The following is a 24875-nucleotide window of genomic DNA, read 5'->3' as shown; positions in this document are numbered from 1 at the left end:
TTTGGTGCATTTAGGTAATATTACTACTGTAAACAACTTCATTTCCTACACAGATGGTGCTTCAACCTCTCAAACTCTAAGGTTCTGTATGAGGATCCACTCTCATAACTGCATGATTTACATGTTAGTTTCATAGTAGTTACAGCATGATTTACAACATTTTCTAAACAATAAGTCTGAAGATGAATAGTTGAATAATGAGAAACAAAAGAAGACAATAAAGGACACCAGAATATGACTGTGACTGAATAGTAATAAATAATAAGCTTGCAATTTAAGAAATTAACAAAAAAGAAAGAAAATCACTGAATAATAATGAATAATACATCCACAGTTTAAGGAATTAACAACAAAAAAGGCCCAAGACTATGATTATGTCTGAAAAATAATGAACAGGTCTGCAGTTTAAGGGATTAACCACAAAAATGAATGAAAAAGCCACTGGAATATGACCACGACTGCATTATAGTAAACAATAAACATGCAGTTTAAGGGGTAAATGAAGGGCGCTAAAACAACAACAATAACAACAATACTTTTACCACCACGACTACTACAACTACTACTACTACTACTACTACCACTACTACTATAACTACAACTACTACTACTACCACTACTACTACTACCACTACTACTACTAACACTACTGCAACAACTACTACTACTACTACTACTACTATAACTACAACAACTACTACTACTACTACTATAACTACAACAACTACTACTACTACCACTACTACTACTACTACTACTACTACTACAACTACAACTACTACTACTACTACAGCTACTACCACTACTACAACTACTACTACCACTACTACAACAACTACTACTACTACTACTACTACCACTACTAGCACTATTACTACTACTACTACAACTACTATTACTAATAATAGTAATGTTTATTTATTGCAGCTTTCACAAACCTAAGAATGCTTTACATCAGAAGGAAAGAAAAGAAGAGCACTGTCACTCAGATCTGGTTCTGAACCTCATAACTGCTCAGTAATTCTCTTGTTGAAGAACAATATTGCCAAGCAGAAGCAGAGCTATTGTCATATTGATCACATGAGACAGAGTCTCAAGAGGCCCATATACTCAGAACAATAGCAACAATAAAGTGCTTTAATACACCTAGGCTTGTTCCAGGCCAGTGGGGCCAATTCCTCCTGCTGAAGATCTACTTTCACTTCCAACCAAAGCTAACACACTTCATCCAGCTAAGTAAAGACTTCTGAAGACAACAATTAGCTCGAGCTCGGTGTGGCGGGCTAGCATTAGAGCTGAAACTCTGCTAGATGGTGGTTCTCTAGGAGCAGGGCTGCTAACTACTGGTCTGGTGATACAGAAGCTTGTTGCCATGATGAATGTGAGTGTTTTGCAGTGATTCCTTTAGCATTTTCACTAATTCATCAGCTTTTGCAAACATGCCTAAACATGATAAATGCTATTTTATTTATGGTAATGCATAAACGTATTGAAGCAGGCTGTGTTTTTAAACTTAAAAAAACTGAATTGATAATAATGATGATGCAAATAAGTAAAACTGGCAGCAACCAAAACAACACAACATGTTTAGTGACTCAGAGTTTGATGAAAGACCTTCTTCCAGAATATTTCATTAGTATATAGTCAAACTTCTTTGTTATCTAATAACTACATAAGTTCATTCCCACCAGTTCGAGGAGAAAAATCATGTTTTTTCCCCTCGTTCTCTGTTTCTGGCAGCAGCGTATCAAAATATTAACTTAGTTTTTTTTTTTATTATTTACTTGTTTTCTTTAAATATTGAATTCGACCCCTTAAAATCACAGGATTAAGGCAAGTCATGCAGTAACTACAGGGAATTCAGTGTAAACTGGTTTAGCTATTCTTAGGTTATAGAAGTGTGTAATAAAACTTTGGGCCCGCCGTCGGTTCCTAGCCATTTAAGGGGTTAATGCCTCATTTTCTCAAAATATTAACTTAATATGGCTAAATATTGGCATATTTTCTTTATATATTTACTTTAACATCACAAAATCCCAGGCTTATTACATACTAAGGCTTATTATTCAGTAACTACAGGGACTTCAATGCAAACTGACTGAACTATCCTTAGGTATATACAGGTGTGTAATAAAATACTGGGTCTGCTGGTGGGCCCTGGACATTTAAGGGGTTAATGTCTTGAAATAATGACTTATTTTCTCAGAATCAGACTTAAAATCTCAAAATAATGACACACTTTCTGAACATATTGACTTGATATCTCTAAATAATGCCTTTTTTCTTCAGATTTTGAGATACCATGTTGAAATAATGAGTTATTAAATGTTAACAAAGTAACTAATTATTAGAGGATGAGTGATCATTGTTATGATATTGTGATAATTTGACATTGTAAATCAATATTTTGAGAAAATAAGTCATTATTTTGAGGTACTTGAGAAAAGTCATTATTTTGAGGTATTTGAGAAAATAAATAATTATTTAGAGAAAAATTGCCAGTGGGAATGGACTTCCATAGAAAACTAATACGATATAATATGTTCTGTCTTTTGCTCTATAATGCAGGCCTACTGCTTTTCAGGCTATTGTAGATGCAGAGGGTTAGCTTTACAGCTGCTACATGTGTATTTGTTGCACTCAATTTGCATTATGATTGCAGTGTTGACAATCACTGACTCTAGCATGAGGCCTGGTGATAGCAAATGATAATGAATTGCCTACTATATATAGGCCCAAGAACAACACGCCTTCCCCTGTCGTTCTTCCATAACTGAACTGGTCAGTGTGAGTGAGTGGACTGTTTAAACTCTCCTCAGCGCAAGGCTCCTCTCGAGCAGCTGCCTGCCTCTCCTGACAAATATTTACTACTCCACTTCCCCAGTGACACGGCACACACAGCCCTGATAAGGGCCCATCTGGCAGCTGGGTTTTAATGGGGCTTTTAAGAGGCCGTAAAGTAGCCCGCAGCCCATCGGGAAGGTGCTCCTGGGTGTCCTCCTGACTCCCCAGAGCAGGGCTGCTTGAGCAGGGGGTAACAGAAACCCTTCTGGGGAAAGGCTCTGATCTGGATCTGATAGTGCTGGCTTTACTCTTTCAATCTGGCTTGTTTACACTGATCAATCGGAGATCACAGTGACTGCGCTTCAACTGTTTGGGCAGGTGCTCGAGATAAGATGTTGGCATTAATGAGGCGAAATCACATTTGGAAACACTTTAGCCACTGTGGGGAGTGGGGTTGAACAGTGGGGGCAAAATGTGAGAATCATTTTAATGCCACATATCAGTATGGTGCAGTTAGCTTTCAGTGTAGCAAAACTCCAGCTAGGACTATGATTATGATGTGAAAAGGCTAAAGGCAGGGCTAAAGATGAGCGACATGGTGGAAATGGAACAACATGATACTTGGAGATATTTTTAGAATACAGAATATGCATCAGGATATTTTTCTTTCTGATGGTTGGGAAACAGTATTGACACATTTTAAAGGGACCATATCACAATAAACTGAATTTTTCTTGCTCTTTTTTGAGTTTCAGACTTCTTTATTATAGTATGTAAACTCTATTAACCCTAGAATCCAAAAAATCCAAAACAAATGCATAAAGGGGGTCAATATGACCTGGCCTGGAATCTTTTTTTGTTTCTGTTTTTTAAAAAAAGGTGTCCTGCTTTAATCTTTATCTTCAACATAATTAAATAATTTATGTTTTAACCATGTTTATTTGATCATGTCCCTATCATGTACATATACAGTAAAGCTGAAATTTAATACTATATAAATGCATTAGGCATTTCTTTCTTTCTTTCTTTCTTTCTTTCTTTCTTTCTTTCTTTCTTTCATTTCATAATCAGTTTTTCTAGTCTTAGCTAATTCACTAGAATTTGCTCTAGTAGTTTGCTGATTTTGAATATCTGAATATCTGTATCTTTAAGATCTATCATATATTTCATGTAAACAGCAGAATTGGCTGAATCACAAATATCTGAAACAAATTCTGAATAGTAATTGATATAGCACATCAGGTGATGATCAGGCCTATCAGGTGATGAAATGTTCTCATAAATGAATTTTTTGATAAAGAAAGAGAATTATGATTAAAAAAACAGGCATTTTGGACAAAATCCTGCAGAAGATGAATTGACTCTTTTACAAAGACTAGTTGTCGTATAAAATGTCTTTTGAAAGTGACAGTGACCCATTTTTGATTAATCAATGGATTGTCTAAGGAATACAATATTCTTATTGACAAAACTTATCAAGAATACCACGGTGAGTCAAAATACAGTAAGAAATGTATAGAGGTCCTTTACAAAGATTGGAGTAGTGATACAAAATATATTTTTCAAAATCTATGGCCAAGGAATATGGACATGCAGCAGTTTAGCAGCACCCATTAATACTGACGGTATAAGGCCCAGAAATAGAGGTAATTTCATTTTATCTGCTGTTATGTTAGTGCCAAGCTAACAATGCTTTCACTTGGTTTCAGATTACTTTTAGCAGCTCTACCAGCTTTTGAATGCTTGAAAATGGTTATGTAAAAATGAATTATGACTATTTTTGGCACAAAAAACAAGATATTTAATAAAGAACTGCAGGGAAAAAGCAAACAATAAATAAATCAAATAAGATAATGTCATAATGGGTCGACATCCATCCTACTACTTGTTACTATGTGTACTATACACTGGTTGTTGTTTACAGGCTTGCTAAAATTGGTCTAATTCTCTCTTTTATAGGCCAAATCTGAATGTCTGTACTTCTGGGTGGATAATGTGTCCAGTCAATGGTAGAAGCAGCTCGTTTTAAGTAGCAGTAAATACAAACAGAACAGAGGAACCAAAATGTAGTCAATAATGGTAAAATACTGTTGTGTTTGAGGCAGTAATGTCTAATGTCTTTTGGGAAAATAGGGTCCATGTGCCTTTAACAAGCGCAAGAGGGAGAAAGAGAGAGTGTGAATGAAAAGGTCTGTTGGGAAAACTACCTTTTGCTTTCTGCTTTATCCACCCCAAAGCCCCTCAGTTCTCCTTATTTTATGTTACGTTTAATGTAAGTACATGAAACCACAAATAAATGTAACTCCACCATGCTACAGTGTGATTTTGCTACAGTGAAAAATATGTTTATCACCTCACAGCAGCTAGTCCTGACTCTGAGACTTTTTAGAGTAAAAAAGTTCCCCTCATCCCCGTCCACAGTCAGGAAACAGCATCAGAGAACGAGCTAATGTGTGTACAAAACAACATAGTGGTTCAGGTTTCAGTTCTTCCTGTTTTCCAGCTTTCAAAAGATGGTAGAGCTGCTAAAAGTAATTTGAAACCAGGTGAATGCATCATTAGCTTGGTGCTAACATAATAGCTTCTGGCATTATCATAGCAGAGACAACAGAGGCCACTAATAGAGTTGTGTTTTTTTATTAAACACTGCAGTGAAAATGAATAGCTGGTGTGTGCTCATGATTAAATGACGAAAAATTAATCTCATGTAGTCCATAATTGTGAAGTTATCGGAGGGGAAGATCACTTTACAGTAGAATTTAATCGCACCAAAACAGCTTTAGTACATTGTTAAAATAAAGGTACTAATGCAAATGTAAACTCAAAGGTACCACAGTGGTTTTAAGGGTCCAGTTGTGAACCTTAAATAAGTTTTTCCAGGTGAAAAGTACAGATTTGTACCTATTCATAACTTAATGTTTTAAAACAACAGAACAATAAAATAAAAAGCCTGGAGACGAGACGGGGTGTGTGGAATCAGTACAGCTTAGAAAATATAAATAAAATGGATTATGGTACAATTATGTTCCCTGACTAAAGGTACTGAGATGGACTTGAGGGTATCACCCCAGTGACAAGAGGGGTGCAAGAGGGAGATTGTAGTGCACAAGTTTGACAATATCAATAACAACGAGTATTTAATAATGAATATGTAAAGATACACACTATCTTAGTATTTTGATATTTCATCACAAGATTTGAAAATGGTCTGTTTTCTCCAATACATTGGTTAAATAATAAGTATTGGGATTGGTACAGAATCCTGTTGTATCAGTGCAGTCCTACCATCATATCAATCCAGAATAAAGCTCTTTGTTGCTGTGACATAATGCTAATTTGCCCTATAGGATGCATGCAGTTGTTCAGTGTTCTAGTAGTACTAACAATACCAATGATATACTAAAAAGCCTGTTGTGACACAATTTATCACAAAAATTATATTTTCTCTCCCTCCTAGCTGGGAGATTTTGACCAAAACGGCTGTACTTTTCTCAAACGACATGCCATTTGAAATAAAACTATCAAAACACCCACAGGGAGCAGCTGAGATCAGTCAAAATGTCTACATCACAGTGTGAAAATGAAGTTGTTCTGTTGGAAAGCACATTGGCAGAATAACACTGTTATAACCATAAAGCTTGATTTGAATACATTAGGCATGCTCTGAAAGCCAGACGTAATGTCGCAGCCCTTTGTGGTGTAATATTACTATGACCCATGCTGCACTAATGATTAACTTTATAACATTGTATAGCCCAGCCGTAGTAGGTCGTAAGTCAAGCCGAGCAAGATGTTTGTTGCTGCCTGTGTTTTGCATCCGCCACAGTAGCACAGAGCCTCTTGCATCAGTCCTTTGGGGCAAATGCTGGTTATACTTCAGCCTGCTGTGTTTGTTTTAGGCTCTGCGTTGGTTCATTCCTCGCCATGTGGCTCTGAGGGCTCGCGCTTCTAAGAAAAGCCGGAGCCTTGTTGCTGTTGGAAACACCAGCTGAAAGAGCTGTGTGCTAACAAACACGCCGCAAATGAGCTGATGTCCTTGAGGCCAGAGGCTTAAGGCGCACAGGCTGCAGATACGAGGAGAAAAAGGCTCGACCTCATCAGAGATAGCGCAAGAATGATAAGAAGGAGACAAAGATCCAGCGTAATGATTGAAAGCGGTCCCGGTCAGGGTGAAAAATGAATTTTGATGAGGCCGTCTTGCACTGGGTGGCCACTGAGAGGGCGATTTAGCATCTGAAAAGGACGTGAGTGAGAGACAGAGAGAGGCAAAAGAATAGAGGTGAGAAAAAAGCAAGCACAAAAGATTAGACAGTGTCAGAAAAGAGAAAAAGTGAATAGAAGAGTGTTTTTTTCCGCTTCATTTGACCTCTGGTGACCTTTCATTTCTGTGAGGTGTGTGTGTGTGTGTGTGTGTGTGCATATGTGTGTACTTTATGTCTTTTCATCTTTCCAGCGCATTCCTGCTCCTTTCCCTGGGGTTAAGGCTGGTCACATGACCACCAGCTGGTGAGAACAAGCCTTTCTCTCATTATCTGAAACATCCTCATTAACAAAGAAATTGAGGCCTTAGCTTAATAACTCTATCTGATGAGTGTATTATAGCAATTATCAGCTCTGGCGTTTCATAAGGACATTGTCTTTTCACATTTTTCTGGTCTAATTTTTGCACATAAATATTCATACACAGATGCAAGTGGGTACATATACAGTACTGTAAAGTCAGAGAGCACCTTTCATTTATTTAATTTTCAGCTAAAATGGAAGAAATACAGAGAGTTACACAGAAGAATTAGCATCCAAATATAACATCATATTTTTCAGTATTCAGTGTGTTTGAGCTTTGTCTTTATTACAGCTTTCATAAGAGGAGCAAGGAGACTTGCTCAGTCTTAGAAGTTGGTTTTGCATTTTCAGCTTCTCACAATCCAAGTAATCCCAAACACATTCAGTGATGTGAGGTCTGGACTCCATTATTCTGAGAACATCAGCAGCTTCTTTGTTTCATTTGCAAATTTTCTTCGTTTGTCTATTTCCTTTTCTCAGTGAGAGCTTGTCAACTACACATCCTTTCAGACTCATAGTACTGAGATGTCTTCTCACTGTGGAAGGATAGACAGAAGACAGCTCAGGATTTTTTCAGATCTGAAGCAAAAGTGAAGCTTGCTTTAAGTACTGTTTATCTGATGGGGACTGTTTTGGAGGTTTACCAGGTCTTGCATGGTTGTTAGGAGTCCCATTTTCTCAGTATCTCAATTTAGTAATACATTTTTAACCTCCAGTTTCGGAAACTTTTTTCACTTATTTTATGCAAGCTAATTATTTCATATCTAACCTCCTCAGAAATGTCTCATAAAAAAGGAATAACTTTTACTTGAACTTGTACATTTTGACTGGAAATTAAACAAATGAAGGATATTCTCTGACTTTTGTATAGTAATATACACTGCCCACGTAAAGCCTGGGGCAAATCTAGCTTTTCAATACAATACAAAGTTTTTAAATAAAAATAAGCATGCTTTCAATAACATCTTATTCAACAGAAAGCTGTTTAGCCATTTTCTTTGCCAAAAAGAAAAACCCTACTATGTGAATAGTAGCCCACATATTTTATCCCTTTATTGTGTCAGTGCTCAAAAGGAAAAGAAAACTGTCAAACTAATATTTAAATCTGCTCTTTGATGAACATGAAGCTAAATATACTTAACATGTTAGCACATAGCTGTCTTATTATTATAAAACTTTTGCGCTCAAAGTGTTAGTTTATAACAGAAATAAAATAAAAATGTGAGTTTGATCATGTTTTTCACATATCAACAGAAATTTCAAAACATTTTTAATACGAGAAAAGTGATTAAACGTCAGATTTTTTAAAATAGATGGGCAACACACAGCATATGATCAAAAGTTTGTAGACATCTCATCCAACGTTTCTTCTAAAATCAATGATATCAATAGGGAGTTTGCTGCAGTAACAGCCTCTACTCTTCTGGGAAGGTTTTACATTAGATGTTGGAACATTGCTGTTAGGATTTGATTGCATTCAGTGCACTCTAACTCATCCCAAAGCTATTGGATGGAGCTCCATCACTAGAGAACGCAGTTCCATTGCTCTACTGCCCAATGCATGGGGGGCTTCAATAGAGAGATTATGACTGATTAAATGATGCAGATGTCATAGTCAACTCCACAGTCCCATTTAGGAGTATGGCTGAACTGTAAAAGTTATGTTGCATTATAGGTACCTCCTTTCTTGGCTTTGCATCTCTTGGATGTTCATATTTCTATAATTTTCTCTCCATCTGCTCATCTTAAAAGTGAAACAAAGAGAGAGAAAGCAGGGGAACATGCTGCTGGGTCAAGTGGAGCCCTTATATGTTGTCATAAAGGACTTGAAATCTATTAAAACTGAAGCAGATGATGCCTGCGTCACAGGCGAGAGCGCAACCGGCCACCGGCCTCACTCACACCCCGAAGCTATTAAAAATGATGATGAATAGGCTGTTCTCATATTAGCCTCTCTCTGTACCTCAACCCATTTTTTATTTTTCATGAGTCACAATTTTTTTCTGCCTACCTGTTTCTGTTTTTTGTAATATTATATTCCTTCATTACAGCACAGAAATGGGATCTTAGCAAGTCGAAAAGTGAAACCATCCTGTGTCAAGAAATAATGCTTGAAGCAAACAAAATTATCTGCTAGTGGAACAAGACAATTTCACTAGATACAACTAAAGAGGGGTTTAATGTAAAATACTCCATTCGAGAAAAACATACCAAGTCAGAATGGTTCACAGTAGTGATGATGGGAACCAGATGTCTGAAGTGTTTAAAGTCTCTAAAAGCTCTTTCACAGAAAACTATTATATGAAGTGGTTATGTATGCACAACCTGATACTACAGGAATTATTATACAAAATCAATTTTTAAGAATACATAGTATTTTTTTCAGATTTACCATCTAACTATCATCAACATCAGATGTTAGAACTCAGAATACACATGTAGGTTTGCTGGTCTTTTGAAAAGCAAATGGCTATATTTGTGTTGCTGACATAGTGACCCCTGGTTCCTATCAACACCACTGTAAAGAGCTCTGAGTCAGTAAGTTTACAATGAACTTTTTCACATCAAAGCACTCTGAATAACTTTTTTACTTTTTGATGATTGGAGTAAATCCCTACAACAATCCCATTATGAGAAATATCGGATATTAACAAGACATACAATAATTTCATGCCAAGATATAATTTTTGCAATGTAGTGTTCACAGGACATGATCATCATGTCCTTTTGTTTGTGGTGTGGCCGTCTGTTCTGCTGGGCATTTTTCTGCATGAGTGGGTGAGTTAGGGGTGAAGCAGCTGTCAGGCTGGACCCTGTCAACTCTTACACCACCATCACCCCCACCAGCCAAACTGGTTATGGCCCAAATTAAATAAATGACGTTTGTAGTAGAAGAGGAAGAAAGGACTTAGAAGCTGGGGCTGGATGCACATGGCAGAACAAAACAAAGCCTGAGTCATTCAGTCTGCACCAGTTCCTCTCCCTAGGGAGAGAGAGAGGGAGAGAGAGAGAAAGAGAGAGAGAGATGCAGATGATTTCTGAAAAGGCTTTGTCCTGTGAATACATTAAAAAGCCATCCTCTAATACAGATGCTGTGGAACAATTACACATCCTGCACCTTTGGAGCCCTGTAAAATGAATCTGTGATGATTTTCCTCTTGGCAGGCCCAAAAGGTCGGCCAAGCAATTAGCTTCCCGCATATAGATGAGAAAAGGCCTCAGTTAGAGGGGTGACTGTAGTTGTCTGTCTGCTGCCGGCTTTCCGGTGTGCTCTTTCCAATTAGGAAACCCCTCTTGTCCAGTGTCTGCCCATTCACATCTCCTCTTTACCCCTTAAAGGAACCACTTATTGGAAAGCTGAATTCAGGTTGAAGATGTAAAGAGTATTTCTGCCTGGACAGCTTTTTTGAATAGGACAAACAATCAGAAGAGATTATTTCAGTCTTAATGGCACAGTAACAAAAACACTTTAATTCTAAGGGATGAAAAGTTGGAAAAATGGTCATGTAAAATGAACTGTGACTATTGGTACAATGTTATAAGTGGACATCACTCAGGGAAAAAGATAAAATACAAGAACTATCTAGAACAGGAGTGGCCAAACTTCTGTTTGTGGACCCATACATCAACTTTTTAGTCTTATCACCACATAACTTATATTAGTTGTACATGTACGTAACTTACAGAGTACTTAGTAAATAATGCATACACGTTATTAAATAATAATTCTTGACATAAATATGTGAATAATAAGGCTGTGGGATCTTACCTAAAGTATCGTCAGCAATACACTCAGTGTCTTTGTCCCCGTTAACTTATTAAAATCTTCTTCCTGAGTAGTAGCATGTAGTTAAACAGATCTAGAGGGTCGAGAAATTGTTTTATTAAAGGAGAAGAGTAGATTAAAAGGCAGAAATGGCCACTTTATGCCTCAGCATTAAACGTTTACTAGATTATATGAAACACACCCTTTTTTTATTAAACAGTCTTAAAAAAGAAGCTGCCAAAAAGGTTTTTTTGGAAGATAGAACCACTTTTGCTTTGCCAAGAACCTTTCCATCGACCGGTCTTCAAAGAACCAAAGAACCAAAGAACCATGTAATGTTAAGGTCCTGTAGCTAAAGGTTTTCCTAGAACCTTATGCCCAAGAACCATTTGGAAACCTTTATACCTTTATATGTAAGAATGTAGATCTTGCTCTGTGAAACATAAAGCCTAACCCTAACCTTTCTAGCTTATCTCCATTCTACCTCACCATTATCCTGGACACACTATGCTAATTAGAGAGTTAATAGCAAGTTGTAGCCTAACTGCAGTCTAATCATTAACCAGTCTCTCTGTCTCTGCAAAACAAACATGCCTGCAGTAGATCAAAGCTGGTGGTCATGTTGAAGTTTTGAAAGGGAGCGTTTTGTCCCGTTGGCCTCCAGACAGGGCTGAGGTTCTGCTGAAACCACCGTATGATGGATGGCCTGTCGGGGTCCTGTGTAGTAGCCTGAACAGTTTTGTCTCGAAAGCTGAGGTGAGCGGCTGCTGCGGGATGATGAAGTGGCAGAATCTGTGTTAGCTCTTTGACATTCAGAGCAGAACAGGATCAAGAACGTGTCATTCCTCCGAGGCTCTGCGGGGGGCGCCGGCTCTGGTGTCCTCATATGTTGCATTTATCTGTAACTGTATGACTGGAGCTGTGACAGCGGCCAGTGGGGGGGCTCTACCACAGCGCTTCTCTATTTTGTCAGACATTCAGCAGACGCTCACTCCTTTAGTAAACACGTAAACAAGTTTAAAGCAATAGTTCAAAGAAATGATGCAATCACACACTTACCTCAAACCAGTTAACCCCTTAAACGGCCAGGGCCCACCAAAGCTTTATTACTCATATCTATAGCTTAAAAATAGCACAGCCAGTTTGCATTGAAGTCCCTGTAGTTCTTAAATAATAAGACTTGTAGGAAGTCTGGGATTTTAAGGGGATAAGCAGTTTTAGATAGACTTGCATGTGGTTTCTGACATTTGGAGAAAAACAGTGGCAGCAATCCTCATTTTTATATATATATATAACATGCAGTCATAGAGTGTTGAAAACTACATAAGCAAGTCTATTGAAATGACTTAATATCTGGACATAGTTTGAGGCGAGTGTGTGACAATTTAGGCATGCAGTTAGCACAATGCTAGTTAGTGGGGTATAAGGTTTCATTACTTGTTAGCAACAACAGCCTATTGGATGATCAACTGCATTTGGAGTAAGGAGAAAATTGTGTAATCTGATTCATTTTTAGGCCAAACTATTGCTTTAACAGAGTTTTAAAGCTATAATTTGAACAATATAAAGTTCAGAATGAGATGAATTGAGCAATTTAGCCAAAATGTTTGATTATGCTGAACTGGTTTCTATGGTGTGTGTGCAAAAGTTTGGGCAACCCTGGTCAAATTCGATGTTTTATGGATTTTCTAGGTGAAAATAAGTTAACATATCCTCTAAAGCAGGGGTGTCAAACTCAACCACTAAAGGGGCCATATTAAAAAATCTCAACAAATCAGTGGGCCAGAGAAAAAATGTTTGTATTTTATTTTTAATTAATGTTCTGTTATAACCCAAACTGACCATTTACACAAAAACTTCAGCAGTAAAATACAGACGCTTATAATAGACCTTGAAATATTACATGAATACTTAAATACTTAAATGCTTAAATCAAAAATGTAATGTCCCTAAGGGCTCAGCCTTTTAAACCTACCTATGTGCTTGAACTAGACACCTGATATCCTTGTTTGCTGCAAGTTCATTAATGCTTGGGCTCAATTTCTGAGCTGCTGAGCTAACGTTAGGTGTTTATATTGGTTGAACTGCAACGGAAATGCAGCTAGTGTGTTTGGTGGTATGACAGGTGTGGAATTGTGTAGAACTGAGCTGTAACTGCTGTCCCATAGATTGTTGTTGGGGTAGGAGAGTCAAAGCACACATTATGTTGCAGTGCATGCTGGACACTATAGTGCAGCGCATTGTGAAACGGACTAATATTAAAAGAAATTAAAATACTTTTGCGGGCTGGATAGGATTGTGTCTTGTGTTTGACACATAGGCTCTAAAGAGAGCACACTTCTGCATGCACAAACAGTATTTAGTTCATGAATTTAACACATTGGAAAAAGAAGAAGGGAAGAAAGTGTGTGAAACATTTTGGCACATTTTATAGGTTTTATTTTTTTCCAGTGTGTTAATCTCAGCAGATAAACAGAAACTGTGCACTAAAACTAGCAGAAAATACCTTATTTAAGTGCGCTCACTGTTGAGCATGTGTTCACTTATTTTTACTTAGAAAATCAACAAAACATATCTTTTGATTTTTGCATACCACTGTATATGTGTGTTTTATCCCAAGTTATTTCGTTCTTCATTCATTGGGTACTATTTTGCTTGTGTGTCCACCTTTGCCCTGCATTTAAAACACATTTTCTGCCAATATCTAATCTCAAAACTATTGTAAAAAATCTATATTCATTGCCTATTCATATAATAGCTTTCTGAAATGGAGCTTTTGGAGAGATTACATGTTTTGTCTGGTTCCACCACTGTTGTGAACTATTGTAACTCTAAATTGGAGCATTTTTTAACATACAATATCTGCAGAAATTTAAAAAAAATTAATCGAATTCCCATTAACCATGTTAACACGTTTGGTCAACCTATTCTCTTTATTTCTTTAATGTTCAGTTAGCATAGCCAGCAGTGCATCAGCGTGCTATTGGTGCTGTGTGTATTTTGAAGACACTGTCTATCACCCACACACACCCAAAGTGCAATAAAGTGCATATAAAGTGCAAATGATGCATACATTCAGCCATTCTTTCTCACTCCCACAAATACACATAGACTACAGCATAGGCGTGAGTGAGGCCCTGAGGGCGTTTGAAGTGCTGTCGCTGTGAATTGGGTTCTTGACCCCACCAGCTCTTCATTAGAGACACTGTAGAATAGAAGAGTGCAGAGAGTCTTTATTAGAGACTACCTGCCGTGCCTCATTCTCCTATAGATGAGAATGTGAAAGTATCTCTTGTAAAGATACCCTAATCCACTCATTATGTCGTTATGTGGTTATTCTCCCTTTGTGTGCTGTTTGCTGTGGTCAGATCATCAGTAAAATGATACATTTTCTTATTAATTCATTTTTTAGTCATGTGCATGTCAGTAGGGCTATATTATGGTAAGTGACAGGGAGGGACATGCTCAATATTTATTAGTAATTGAGAAGTAACAAGTAACTTGATTAGCATTTAAATAGACAGAAATTTTTCACACAGTTATATGCGAAAGTTTAGGCACCCATGGTCAAATTACATGTTTTGTTGATTTTCTAAGTGAAAATAAGTGAACACATCCTCTACAGAGATCACACTGTCCACACAATGTGCATTTCATGTTTATTTGCTGAATTTAACATATTCAGAAAGAAAATAAAATAAAAACTAAACTAAAATGTGTTAGCAAAAGTTATGACACATTTTATATTTTATGCTTTATTTTTTCCCAATGTGTGAACGAAATTGTGCTATATAGTTTGTTCAGTGTAGAGGATGTGTAAACTTAATTTCTCTTAAGAAATCAACAAAACATGCCGTTGACCAGATGTGTTCAATCATAAAAGTATATAAAAAAAAATTGTTTAAAATTCACATTCATTTATTTGATGTCCAGTTATGTATGCCATGCTACCAACAACAACATGTTTGCCACCATGCTAATGTTAGCTCAATTACACAACAACAACAACAGAACAACAAATACGCTGCCTCTTGAGAATGTGACCTTGTACAAGCATACAGTAAACTATTAGACTGTGAGCTGTGAGCTACTGAAATGAGCAAAGAAAATGTTCAAACTAAAGATATATGTTTATGAATAGAAACAACAGAAATTGTGAATGTATTCTAGGGTCCATATGCGTGTGTGATGTATGTGCAGCAAAGGGAAGTCAAGCGAACTTTGGATACTTTGGATACCAAACATATCTTGGCCAATCGAGTACATCTGAGGTAGGTAGAACAGTGTGTACATTTGATTTTTCACCAAACCATTCCTTTAAACACGTAAAGAGGGCCATCTCGATGGGGTTAATGAGATTTCTGCTGCAGCACTAATGCTGCAGCTGGATATCTATAGATGTGCCATGTAAAATATGTTTACACTCACTATCACATCCAGCATGACCATATCAGCGGAGGCCGGGGTGTGAGGGTGGGTGTGTGTGAGTGTGTGAGAGGTTTTTTGGCAGCCATTTCTGCTCAGTGTTTATGTGTGTGTGTGTGTGTGTGTGTGTGTGTGTGTGTGTGTGTGTGTGAAACACATTGATAGCGCTGGAGTAGTAGCGGAGCTGCTGGACGCTGGGCTGGACTCCAGAGACGCGTGTTTGCCCGGTGCTGTGCCTGGCTATTTCTGGCCACCGTGTGTTTGATTGGATCAGAAAGCAGCAGCACCCTCAGTCACCTTGGCCTTGGGTTTCTACTCCAGATAGGGAGCCAGCACTGTTACTTACTAACAGTACAGCCACTATCTGATTTGCTGGAAAATTTGACATTTAAAGAGCCCACATCCTTTATTTTGCTGTATTTTTTTTTTTTCTTCTAAATTCCATTTACAACATTGGTGTGGTTTTATATACCACAAGAGTCATAACTCACTTCTAGATGACCATTTTCCAGCCTCTCTGTATGCCTTAGATATTAAACAGGCTGTTTTTTTTTGTTTCTATGTCTTTTAGACAGATATATGTAAATGATCTTGTGCTTTGATTGGCTGTCTTATTTGAAAGCAGTTCATGCTGAAACGCCCCTCATAACTTAGGGGTGGAGCTATATAAAATTTTCCATTGAATGGGCCCTTTAAAGAAAGGATCAGAAGTTCAGAGTTGGATTCCATATCTGTTCCCAAACACAGTTCGCTTCCCTTGTTCTTACTGAGGCTGATAGTCTTTTGAAGCTGTGTTTACCGAATGTCAAAATAAATCAGATAATGAAGTTACAAATGGGCGTGTTAGATTCGCTTATGGCCTGTTCGAGTTCTCTCTTCAGCCGCTGGATAAATATTTAGTGGATGTGATGTTTGATTTATTCATTCTAAACAGACTTTATAATGGTCATTACTCATCCCAGGAGTTGATTTTCATCTCCTGTTTGTTCGTCATGGGCTTATGTAATATATAAACAGGAGAATTAAAACGTCACATAAGTCAAGTCATGTGTGACATACACAAAATAATACTCTTAATGTGAGAATCATAATGTGTTTTAGGAAAAATCACATTGCCTTTAACCTTTGAAATGGATGGCATGAAAATGTATTTTACACTAATGATTGAGTTACTTATACTGAAACAATAAATAATGTTAATTAATTATTGTAATTATTTTACTTGATTCAAATGTATGCATCGATATTCCAATTGAATGAAGTATCAACACAGTTTTGTGTTTCAGTTTACTTACTTTTGGCAGTAACTGTGTTGATGTAATTTATTAATGTGCAAAATAATGTACATGTTTTAATCATGTAAATTCAATGTATTTAATCTTTTCTCTGTAAAGAAAACTTTAAGCAAAACATTCATGCATTTAAAGATCAACTTTAGGCTGAAATAATTGGGAATGTAAAAAGTACAGAGATCCATACTTAAATGATATTTTGACTGTGTCAAAATCGTACTCAATTAAGGTATAGAGCCAAAACTATACAAGAGTGATAGTAAAAAATACCTACTTTTAAACGTACTGTATAAAAGTGTAAAAAGCACAAATTTTAACAAATAAATTAAAGATTTAATTTTTTGGTGGGCACTGATAGAAATTTAATTTAATATTTTGATTATAAAAAAATCATAATCAAGCTCCACTCTTGCTTCAGATCTGATAAAATCAACAGTTTTTTTCTGTCCATGCTTCAACTGTGAAAAGACAACTGAACTCTGAAAGGATGTATAGCTGTCAAGAAGTTGTTACTGAAAAAAGCAAATAGACACACACACACACACACACACACACAAAACAAAAACAGAAAACAAAAACAACAACAAAAATTATAAGTCTATTATTGTAACTGGGATTATTTGAAAATAGAAAATTTGAAAATGCAACCAACTTCTAAGACTGAACTTTGGAGGTGTGGAAAAATATCCTTGCAGCTTTCTTTGAAAAACTAAAAGCAAGTTTCTCAAAAAGAGCGTATGCTGTTGTGAAGACAGAAAGTGGATACATTAAATAAAGTAGCTGTGGAGGCTTCCGTGTATTTTTGTTAAATATATCTTTTCTTCATTTTTTCCTGACACAGAAAAATTAATAACTCGTACTTAATGGCGCTTTGACTGGACATTAAATTAAAGAAAGGGTGGCCTCTGAGTTCTGCAGGGTACTGTACATGACTGTATTAATCTAAAAGATCATTCTAATGGTAAAGTATGTATATTTGCGAGAGTTGTGTGTATGTCTACCAAGTACTCCTGCAGTGACGGGAGCTGTGCTTTGTTTTAGAGCAAATGATTTTGCACTTTTGGGATATGAGCTTCACCGAGGTGGTATAATCACTCTGTGTGTGTGTGTGTGTGTGTGAGAGAGAGTGTGTGTGTGTATATGTGTGGTAGGCAGGAACAGTGTGAACCTGCTGAGTCTGGCTGCCGCTGTAGGTGTCACATTTATAGAGCAGCTGACAGTTATTGTGTAGAGCGGGTCTAAGTGATGTATGATGCAGCTTTACTGGACACCTTTTGTGTGACGGGAGTTGACACAGACTGTGGAGTGGGTGAGGGGAGTGTGTGTGTGTGTGTGTGTGTGTGTGTGTGTGTGTGTGTGTGTGTGTGTGTGTGTGCTTTTGGGAGCTGACAGGACAGTTGGGAGCAGAGAAGGTAGGTGTATGTGGTGTGGTATGCACTGAGGCATTACGAAGTGTGTGTATCTGTGCTTGGTGCTGAGAATGTTTAGAAGGAGAGTTTGTCAGGTGATTTCCTATGGGGGGCTGAGGTGTGTATGCATTACGCACTAAAGGGACCCTGGGAGATAAGGTGTGAGTTTGTGCATGTGCATAAATGTGTGTGTGCACGTCTCCAGGGGTCTTTACTAGCCCGGCCTTCTCTCAGAGACGTTGTTAATGTTTTTATGCTGCCCTACTGTATCCTATTTCTCCTCCTCCTCCCTCCAGCAGCCTTTAAATTGTAGAACAATAGACAGAAGTGGATCATGTTTTATTCTCCCTGTGGCTGTCCCAAAGGAATACCATTTATCATTCTTAAGAGACATCTCAACCCATATCCATCACTCAGAATGTCTCCATAGAAACTCACCCTGCATGTCTCTGCCAAAACCTTACTGCACCCCACCTTGACTTGGCGGTAAGGGTGCAACCACCTTAAGAAATGTAATCAGTCTAAGTTGGCTTTTTGAATGTACACTACTGAGATGTTTGCACATACTGTACTGCATCACTCTGCTGTATTTGTACTCTTCAACTCCTCAACAGACGGTACACTATTAAACAAAAAGGTTCCTAAATGGTTCTTGGCTACAGTTCTATCTCCTTTAATTGCTACAGCACAGAGATTATTATGTAGTTTATTGAGCATGCAAGGTAAATTTGTCACCTAACTATGCCTAGTCTGGAAGCAGTACAACATTGCCAACAGAGCAGTGGTATCTGGGGTTAAGTGCCTTGCTCATGGACACAACCAGGCATACCCAGTCATTCCTAGGGTTTGAATCCACCTTGTGGTTGTTGTTTCACCTCTCCTACAGTTAGGCTGCCACTCACTTGGACAAGCCTTTTATCTTGAGGGCCAAACTATGATGTCTGTGGTTGGCTGAGGGTCAACAAGACAAAATAAGCTCGCTAACTCGCTAGCCCTACATTGCCAGTATTTGCGGAGAAACTGTATTCTTACATACTCCAATGCCTTCCTTACATAGGCAATAGATTATTACAATAATCGTGTTTTCATATAAGCAACATCTCTGCTACAAATGAATGCTTGCACATTGTTTCTAGCACCTACTGTTCATGTACAATTCCACCGAAAGTACAATGCTACAGTTTATCCCATGGGTGGGTTAACTGTAACAGACTGAGGGTTAATTGTAACACTTACTAGAAAAGTCTGATGAACCAGTGCAAATTAAATTAATTCAGTATAATTCTATCTTTTAAGAAACAAGTATATTTTCCAACCATACTACATTATATATTTATAAGACAGACAGATGGCACAATCAATAGATACACACACATCAAATTATATATGAAAACTGTCAAACAATGACAAATTTATTTTTGTTCCCTGAAGGACAGCAAATAAAAACATCACACACCATGCTACAACTAACCCCGCAGCACAGAGGCTGTACTTAAGCCTCGATGGCACTTGCTGTAAGCTTGTCACATGCTTCAAAACGGTGCTACATTGTAGGCACCAAGATGATTAAATAATTGAGTAATATAAGGTTGGATTTTGATTTACACAAACAGCCCACTTACCAAAAAAATAATTACTTACATGCCCTGAAACACTCTTTGGCACAGATTTCTTTAAAACGCTCACGAATCGCTATGAATTTTAATGGAAGTCCGTGGCTAGGAAATGTGGTAATGTGACCAGAATCACACACTGCTTGTCTGTGTTAAATTGTGCCCTGTGTTTGGTTGTTCCCCTGGCTCCTCTGCACTTGATAGGCTTTACTCGTAACAACTGGGGGACCTTTTTTGGAGCTATATCAAATTCCACTGGCAGCAATTAATCTTAAAAAATCTTGAATCTTGAGTTCGTCCATGTCAGTTACTGCTGAATTATTCAGAATGTGGGTGATATAACAAAGCCTACAGTAGGTTATTGATGTTGGGAGAATGTGTTCATCGATGGTCTTGATGTATTCCTGTATGTGTCCTAATGTTAGAGGTGGTGGTGTTTAAAAACCAGCAGGTTCTGCAAGAAAAAGAAGGAAAGAATCACATGCTTGCGCTCAGGTGGCACTGTCCCAAACTCAACAGTAGATAGAGTGGCTGTTGTTCAGTGAGTAAAACATAATAAAGAAGATTAAAGGCAAAAAACCTCTGAGGAACCAGAGAAGTAATGATTTAGAAACAGAACATGATTGTAGACAGAGAGAAAGGGGGGACTTCATCATTTAAAACCCCCAACAAAGAAAAAAAGACAAAAACAGATAGAGAGAACATAACAGACAAATGGGCACCGAAGAGAAGGAAGAAGAACGAGTAAGACAGGCTGGTGTTTACCAAACTGTGCCAACACATGAGGACAGTGTAGCTAGCCTCTGACCCATACATACATCACAACACTCACCCAAGGCTTGTGAAAGGGAATGCATGTCAGAAACGTTCACCTTTGTCTAGAACCGCCTTCTTTGAAAACTCTTTATGATGCCGCAGCACACAATGCTTCTAGTCAGAGCCAGTGGCTTTGATCTGAATGGAAAGAAGAGAAAGAAAGTGAGCGGCAGTAAAGATGAAAAACTGGATTTGAGTTGCATTACTAGCATGTTAGAGGGAAGAGAAGAGAAGAGAGAGGGCAGAGAGGTTCTTTTATCACGCAGGAAAGTCCCGGCTACAGAGACGACAGCAGGCCAGAAAAGCACACAGATGGAAACAAGTACAGCCAGAGTGGAGCAGAGGGGAGGGTTGTTGGGCAGAGGGAGGGAGAGGGGGAGGAAAGGGGGTGGGGCCAGCATTAGAGGCTTCCTATCAGGTGGAGGCTGGGACAGGCAGCGAGAGCCGTGGAAGGAGGGAGCAAGAGAGGGAAGGAGAGAGGGAGAGAAGGAGAGAGAGAGGTGGACGGAGATGCACACTTTCACAGCCGGTGGTGCAGAGGTTGGTTGTGTTACAATAGTGGAGCACAGCCCTGGTCTGAAGGCTGGGGCACGGAGGCTAGCTGTCCAGCACCAGGGCCAGACAGCATGTCCGAATCCGGAGCCAACGTTCAGTCCAAGAAGGCCGGCATCCGGGCCGCGGTTATCCTCATTGGACTACTGCACAAGTCCAGGAGGCACAAGGAAAGAGAGAGGGTGAAAGCAGAGAAGGAGCGGTGGGTGAACTTCTCTGTTCTTTCAGCACCTTGTCTGCTCTGTTTATCTTCTTGGGAGATGACTGACACTCTTAAAAGGAAAGGTTCCTCAGTGGTCATTGACGTGGTCTAGGAAAAACCTTTAACTGGCATTGAATCTTTACATTATGCAGAGGTTATTTAAAACTTTAGGTTCTTCACATGTGCACATCTCATTGACAAAGCTGGTTCTTTAAGAACCGTCTTAAGGACCGAGTATAGTTTGTCTGCAAAGTTTTCAGCTTGACATGCAGGAGCTTTTCCAACTCTTGGAGTTACCCTGCTCTACATGTTTTAAGGTCAGTTTCCCTGACAAGGATGAAGCCTGGTCATGGATCTCAAGGCATTCTGAACTGAGTTTCTCCACTGAAAGGAAAGTCCAGGACTAGGCTTAATACCTGTCTGGGAATCTGACCCATAGTGTTTTTCCTGCTCTAAAACATCTACTTCAACTCAAGAAGGGCTTGAGAAGTGTGCTAGGGCAAGAAATCACCAAAATATGTAGGACCAGAAATATTATATGGATTGAAAACCACTGTTTTAGATTGACAGGATATGAAGCACATGTTGGGCAGTGATTTTAAGCTTGACTTGCAGGAGCTTTTCCAAATATGGTCCTGGAGTAACCCTGCCCTGCATGTTTTAAAGTTGGTTTCCTGAACCGTGATTAAACCTAGTCCTGGACTTGCATTCTAAATGAAGAAGGAAAGTCCAGTCTTAATCCCTGTCCAAGAAACCCATGGTACTTCAACTCAAGAAGAACACAAATTAGCCAATTGGATCAGGTGTATTAAAGCAAGGAAATCAACAAAATATGCAGGATAAGAGGTAGGGCATGGGTTGAAAACCATTGTTTTAAATGAATGGGACTTGAAACACACATTGGAATAGGTTGTAGGTTGTTGTATATATGCTAATATGTACTTTTCATTGCCCGAAACTGCGCAGAACCTGTGGGCTTGCGGAAGTGAAATTGACAATAGGCAAAACATTTGCAGAGAGAAAGGAAGAGACATTTATAGGCACTTGATTGAGTGGACAGGTGTGCACCTGACACTCCAAAACAAGTGGTAATGGATAACCCTCATAGAAAAGTGGCCACTCTACCTCCAGAGATGGAGATGCTCACAAAGAGTGTCTCTGTGGAGCGTCCAGAGTGAGTATCACGGCTGAGGAGAGCAGCGAGAAAAGGCAACAATAGGTGAAAAGAGTTGAAAGGGCAAGTGTTGTTCAGCTGTGTTTTCCAGTGGGGTGCCAGCCAGAGCAGGCAGTGGACATGAGGGAGGCTGTTTGTAGGACAGTCCCCCAGCGGGCTGGACTTTTTTAAACCTTTGTAATTCTCCCACTGCTCTACCTTGCACCACCAGTTCCCAGCAAGCTTCTCTTCAAAATAAAGGTGCCAAAAGGGTTCTTTGGAGTGATGCCTTAGAAGAACTACTTTTCCCTAAAGAGCCTTTCAGTGGATGGTTCTTTGATGCAGTGGTTCTCAAACATGTCCTTACCTCAGGAGCCCCCAGATGATCCACATGATCCACAACTCGCAAAACTGTGGACTGTCTGGGAGTCCCTAAGGACTACACTGTTAGAAATAAAGGTTCTGTGCCGGTACATTTTTAGTTCATCAGGGTACAAGCAATGTAAATATACCTTCAAAGGTACAACAGTGGTTTTAGGGTCCAGTTGTGCACCTTAAATATTTTTTTTCCAGGTGAAAAGTACATAATTGTGCCGTTCCATTACCTGATGTTTTAAAACAGAACAATAAAATAAAAAGCCTGGAGACGAGACGGGGTGTGTGGAGTCAATACAGCTTAGAAAATATCATTTCAATAGATAATGGTACAATTATGATTCCTGTATAAAGGTACTGAGATGTACCCTTAAGGGAGCCACTCCAGTGACAAGAGGGGTACTGCCCCAGTAACAGTTTCATACCTTTTTTTCTGAGAGTGTAGTTTGAGATGGATGAAAGTGAAGAATCTCCAGTTAAAGTTTTTTTTCCTAATACTTTACAAGCCAAGAACCATTTAGGAACTCTTATTTTTTGGAGCGTAGGAGGAGTTTGGGACTGTTGTTTTGCATTCTGATGACAGACGGCGCGTGCAGTGCAAACACTGAGTTTTTAGGCCAAATGTTCCTCTCCTTGTCTAATCATTACTTCATATTTAAACAAGCACCACACAGAATGGTTTGTGTTTACAGGAGCCACATGTGCCCCTATTTGCATGGGCTCATTTGATAAGTGACTACCATACAGGCCTTAAGCATAATGTTGGAGTCACCTTTCTGACCTGTTCAGAAACGTTCCTCTTTTCAGCGTAGCATCCTCAGCGCAAAAAAACACAACACACAGTCACTCCTTGATGAAAATAAATGGGCCTTTTCACTGGTGCGTGTGATAGGTTAGGTATAATTGTAATGGAAAACACCTGGGCCATTGAGTATAGTAATAAAAAAAGGTTTTTGTGACTCAGAAAAAGCTAGCGCCGCTCGGTCTGTTCGTCTGAGGGCTGATTGCTTTGTAATTGCTGGCATGTTTTAAATCAGAGGTGTAAAGCCAGTCAAACAAGAGTGAAGCATATTTTATTACAGCTTTGAAAATGATTAGCATAGTGGAGTGTGTTATTATTAGTCATTTGAACAATTGCATGTTCATTTCTGTAAAGAAATTCTTGACTGCCTGCCTGTGACCTTTCACGGTGTCATTGCCGGGACACGTCCGTTTTCCAGACGGTTTAGGATGTAATATTCATAGCACCTACTGCCGTCTCTTTTAATTGGTCTGTGCTGTTTTCTTTCCATTCATCTTGGCGGGATTAAAAATAGAGTTCCTGTGTTTTATGATTATAAATGTATATGAGCGTAGAATGAACTAAGCTAGTCAGTTTCCTTTTTGTCGTTCTTTTACGAGCGCTAATTTTCTCCTGTTTCATCATTCACTCCTCTCATTACGCTGTCTCCTTCCTTATTTACTCCTTGACTCACACTGTTTCCATAGCTCCCTCTTCTCCATCTGCTTTTCTTTCTCCTCCAACCTTACGCATTTCTAGTCTTTTTTTGGTACAACCTTTTCACCTTCATTCTTCCTTTATGTTGATCTTTTGACCTTTTTCTTCTTATTTATTTACTTCTTCTTCTCTTGCTTTGCCATTAATAAGCATAGAGTTGAGGGCCTTAAACTCTCTCTCTCTCTCTCTCTCTCTCTCTCTCTCTCTCTTTCTTTCTCTCTCTCTCTCTCTCTCTCTCTCTCTCTCTCTTTCTCTCTCTCTTTCTCTCTCTCTCTCTCTCTCTCTCTCTGTCTCTGTCTCTCTCTCTCTCTCACTCCAACCTCTGGGAAAGCATTTATGATAAGCAGCTGTGTTAGAGAGCTCCTGATTCAGGGACAAAGCACCCTCATAGATGGCAGTTTTATAACTTACATTCATCTATGTGTAA

The 24875-nt window shown here is 38.6% G+C and overlaps 1 protein-coding gene across 7 annotated transcripts in view; it reads left to right on the top strand.

The window, feature by feature from the left end:
* Nucleotides 1-24875, top strand: part of rap1gap2a (RAP1 GTPase activating protein 2a) — a 116043-nt gene that overhangs the window by 25716 nt on the left and 65452 nt on the right. For 2 of the 7 annotated variants that reach the window (XM_036564789.1, XM_036564794.1), the window contains exon 1: nt 21101-21422. The exons of 2 other annotated variants lie outside the window; for them this stretch is intronic. In XM_036564789.1, coding sequence (XP_036420682.1) covers nt 21295-21422 — 128 coding nt within the window. In that variant the 5' untranslated portion in view covers nt 21101-21294. Of the gene's footprint in view, nt 1-21100; nt 21423-24875 lie in introns of those variants that run through there. 3 more of the 7 variants (XR_005006974.1, XM_036564793.1, XM_036564779.1) reach the window with 2 other exon arrangements.

This window comes from Colossoma macropomum, unplaced genomic scaffold (assembly GCF_904425465.1).
Source record: "Colossoma macropomum unplaced genomic scaffold, Colossoma_macropomum, whole genome shotgun sequence".
In the NCBI taxonomy this organism is placed as follows: domain Eukaryota; kingdom Metazoa; phylum Chordata; class Actinopteri; order Characiformes; family Serrasalmidae; genus Colossoma; species Colossoma macropomum.
The sequence above is the reverse complement of the archived record's forward strand: the minus strand, read 5'-3'. Positions and strand labels throughout refer to the sequence as shown.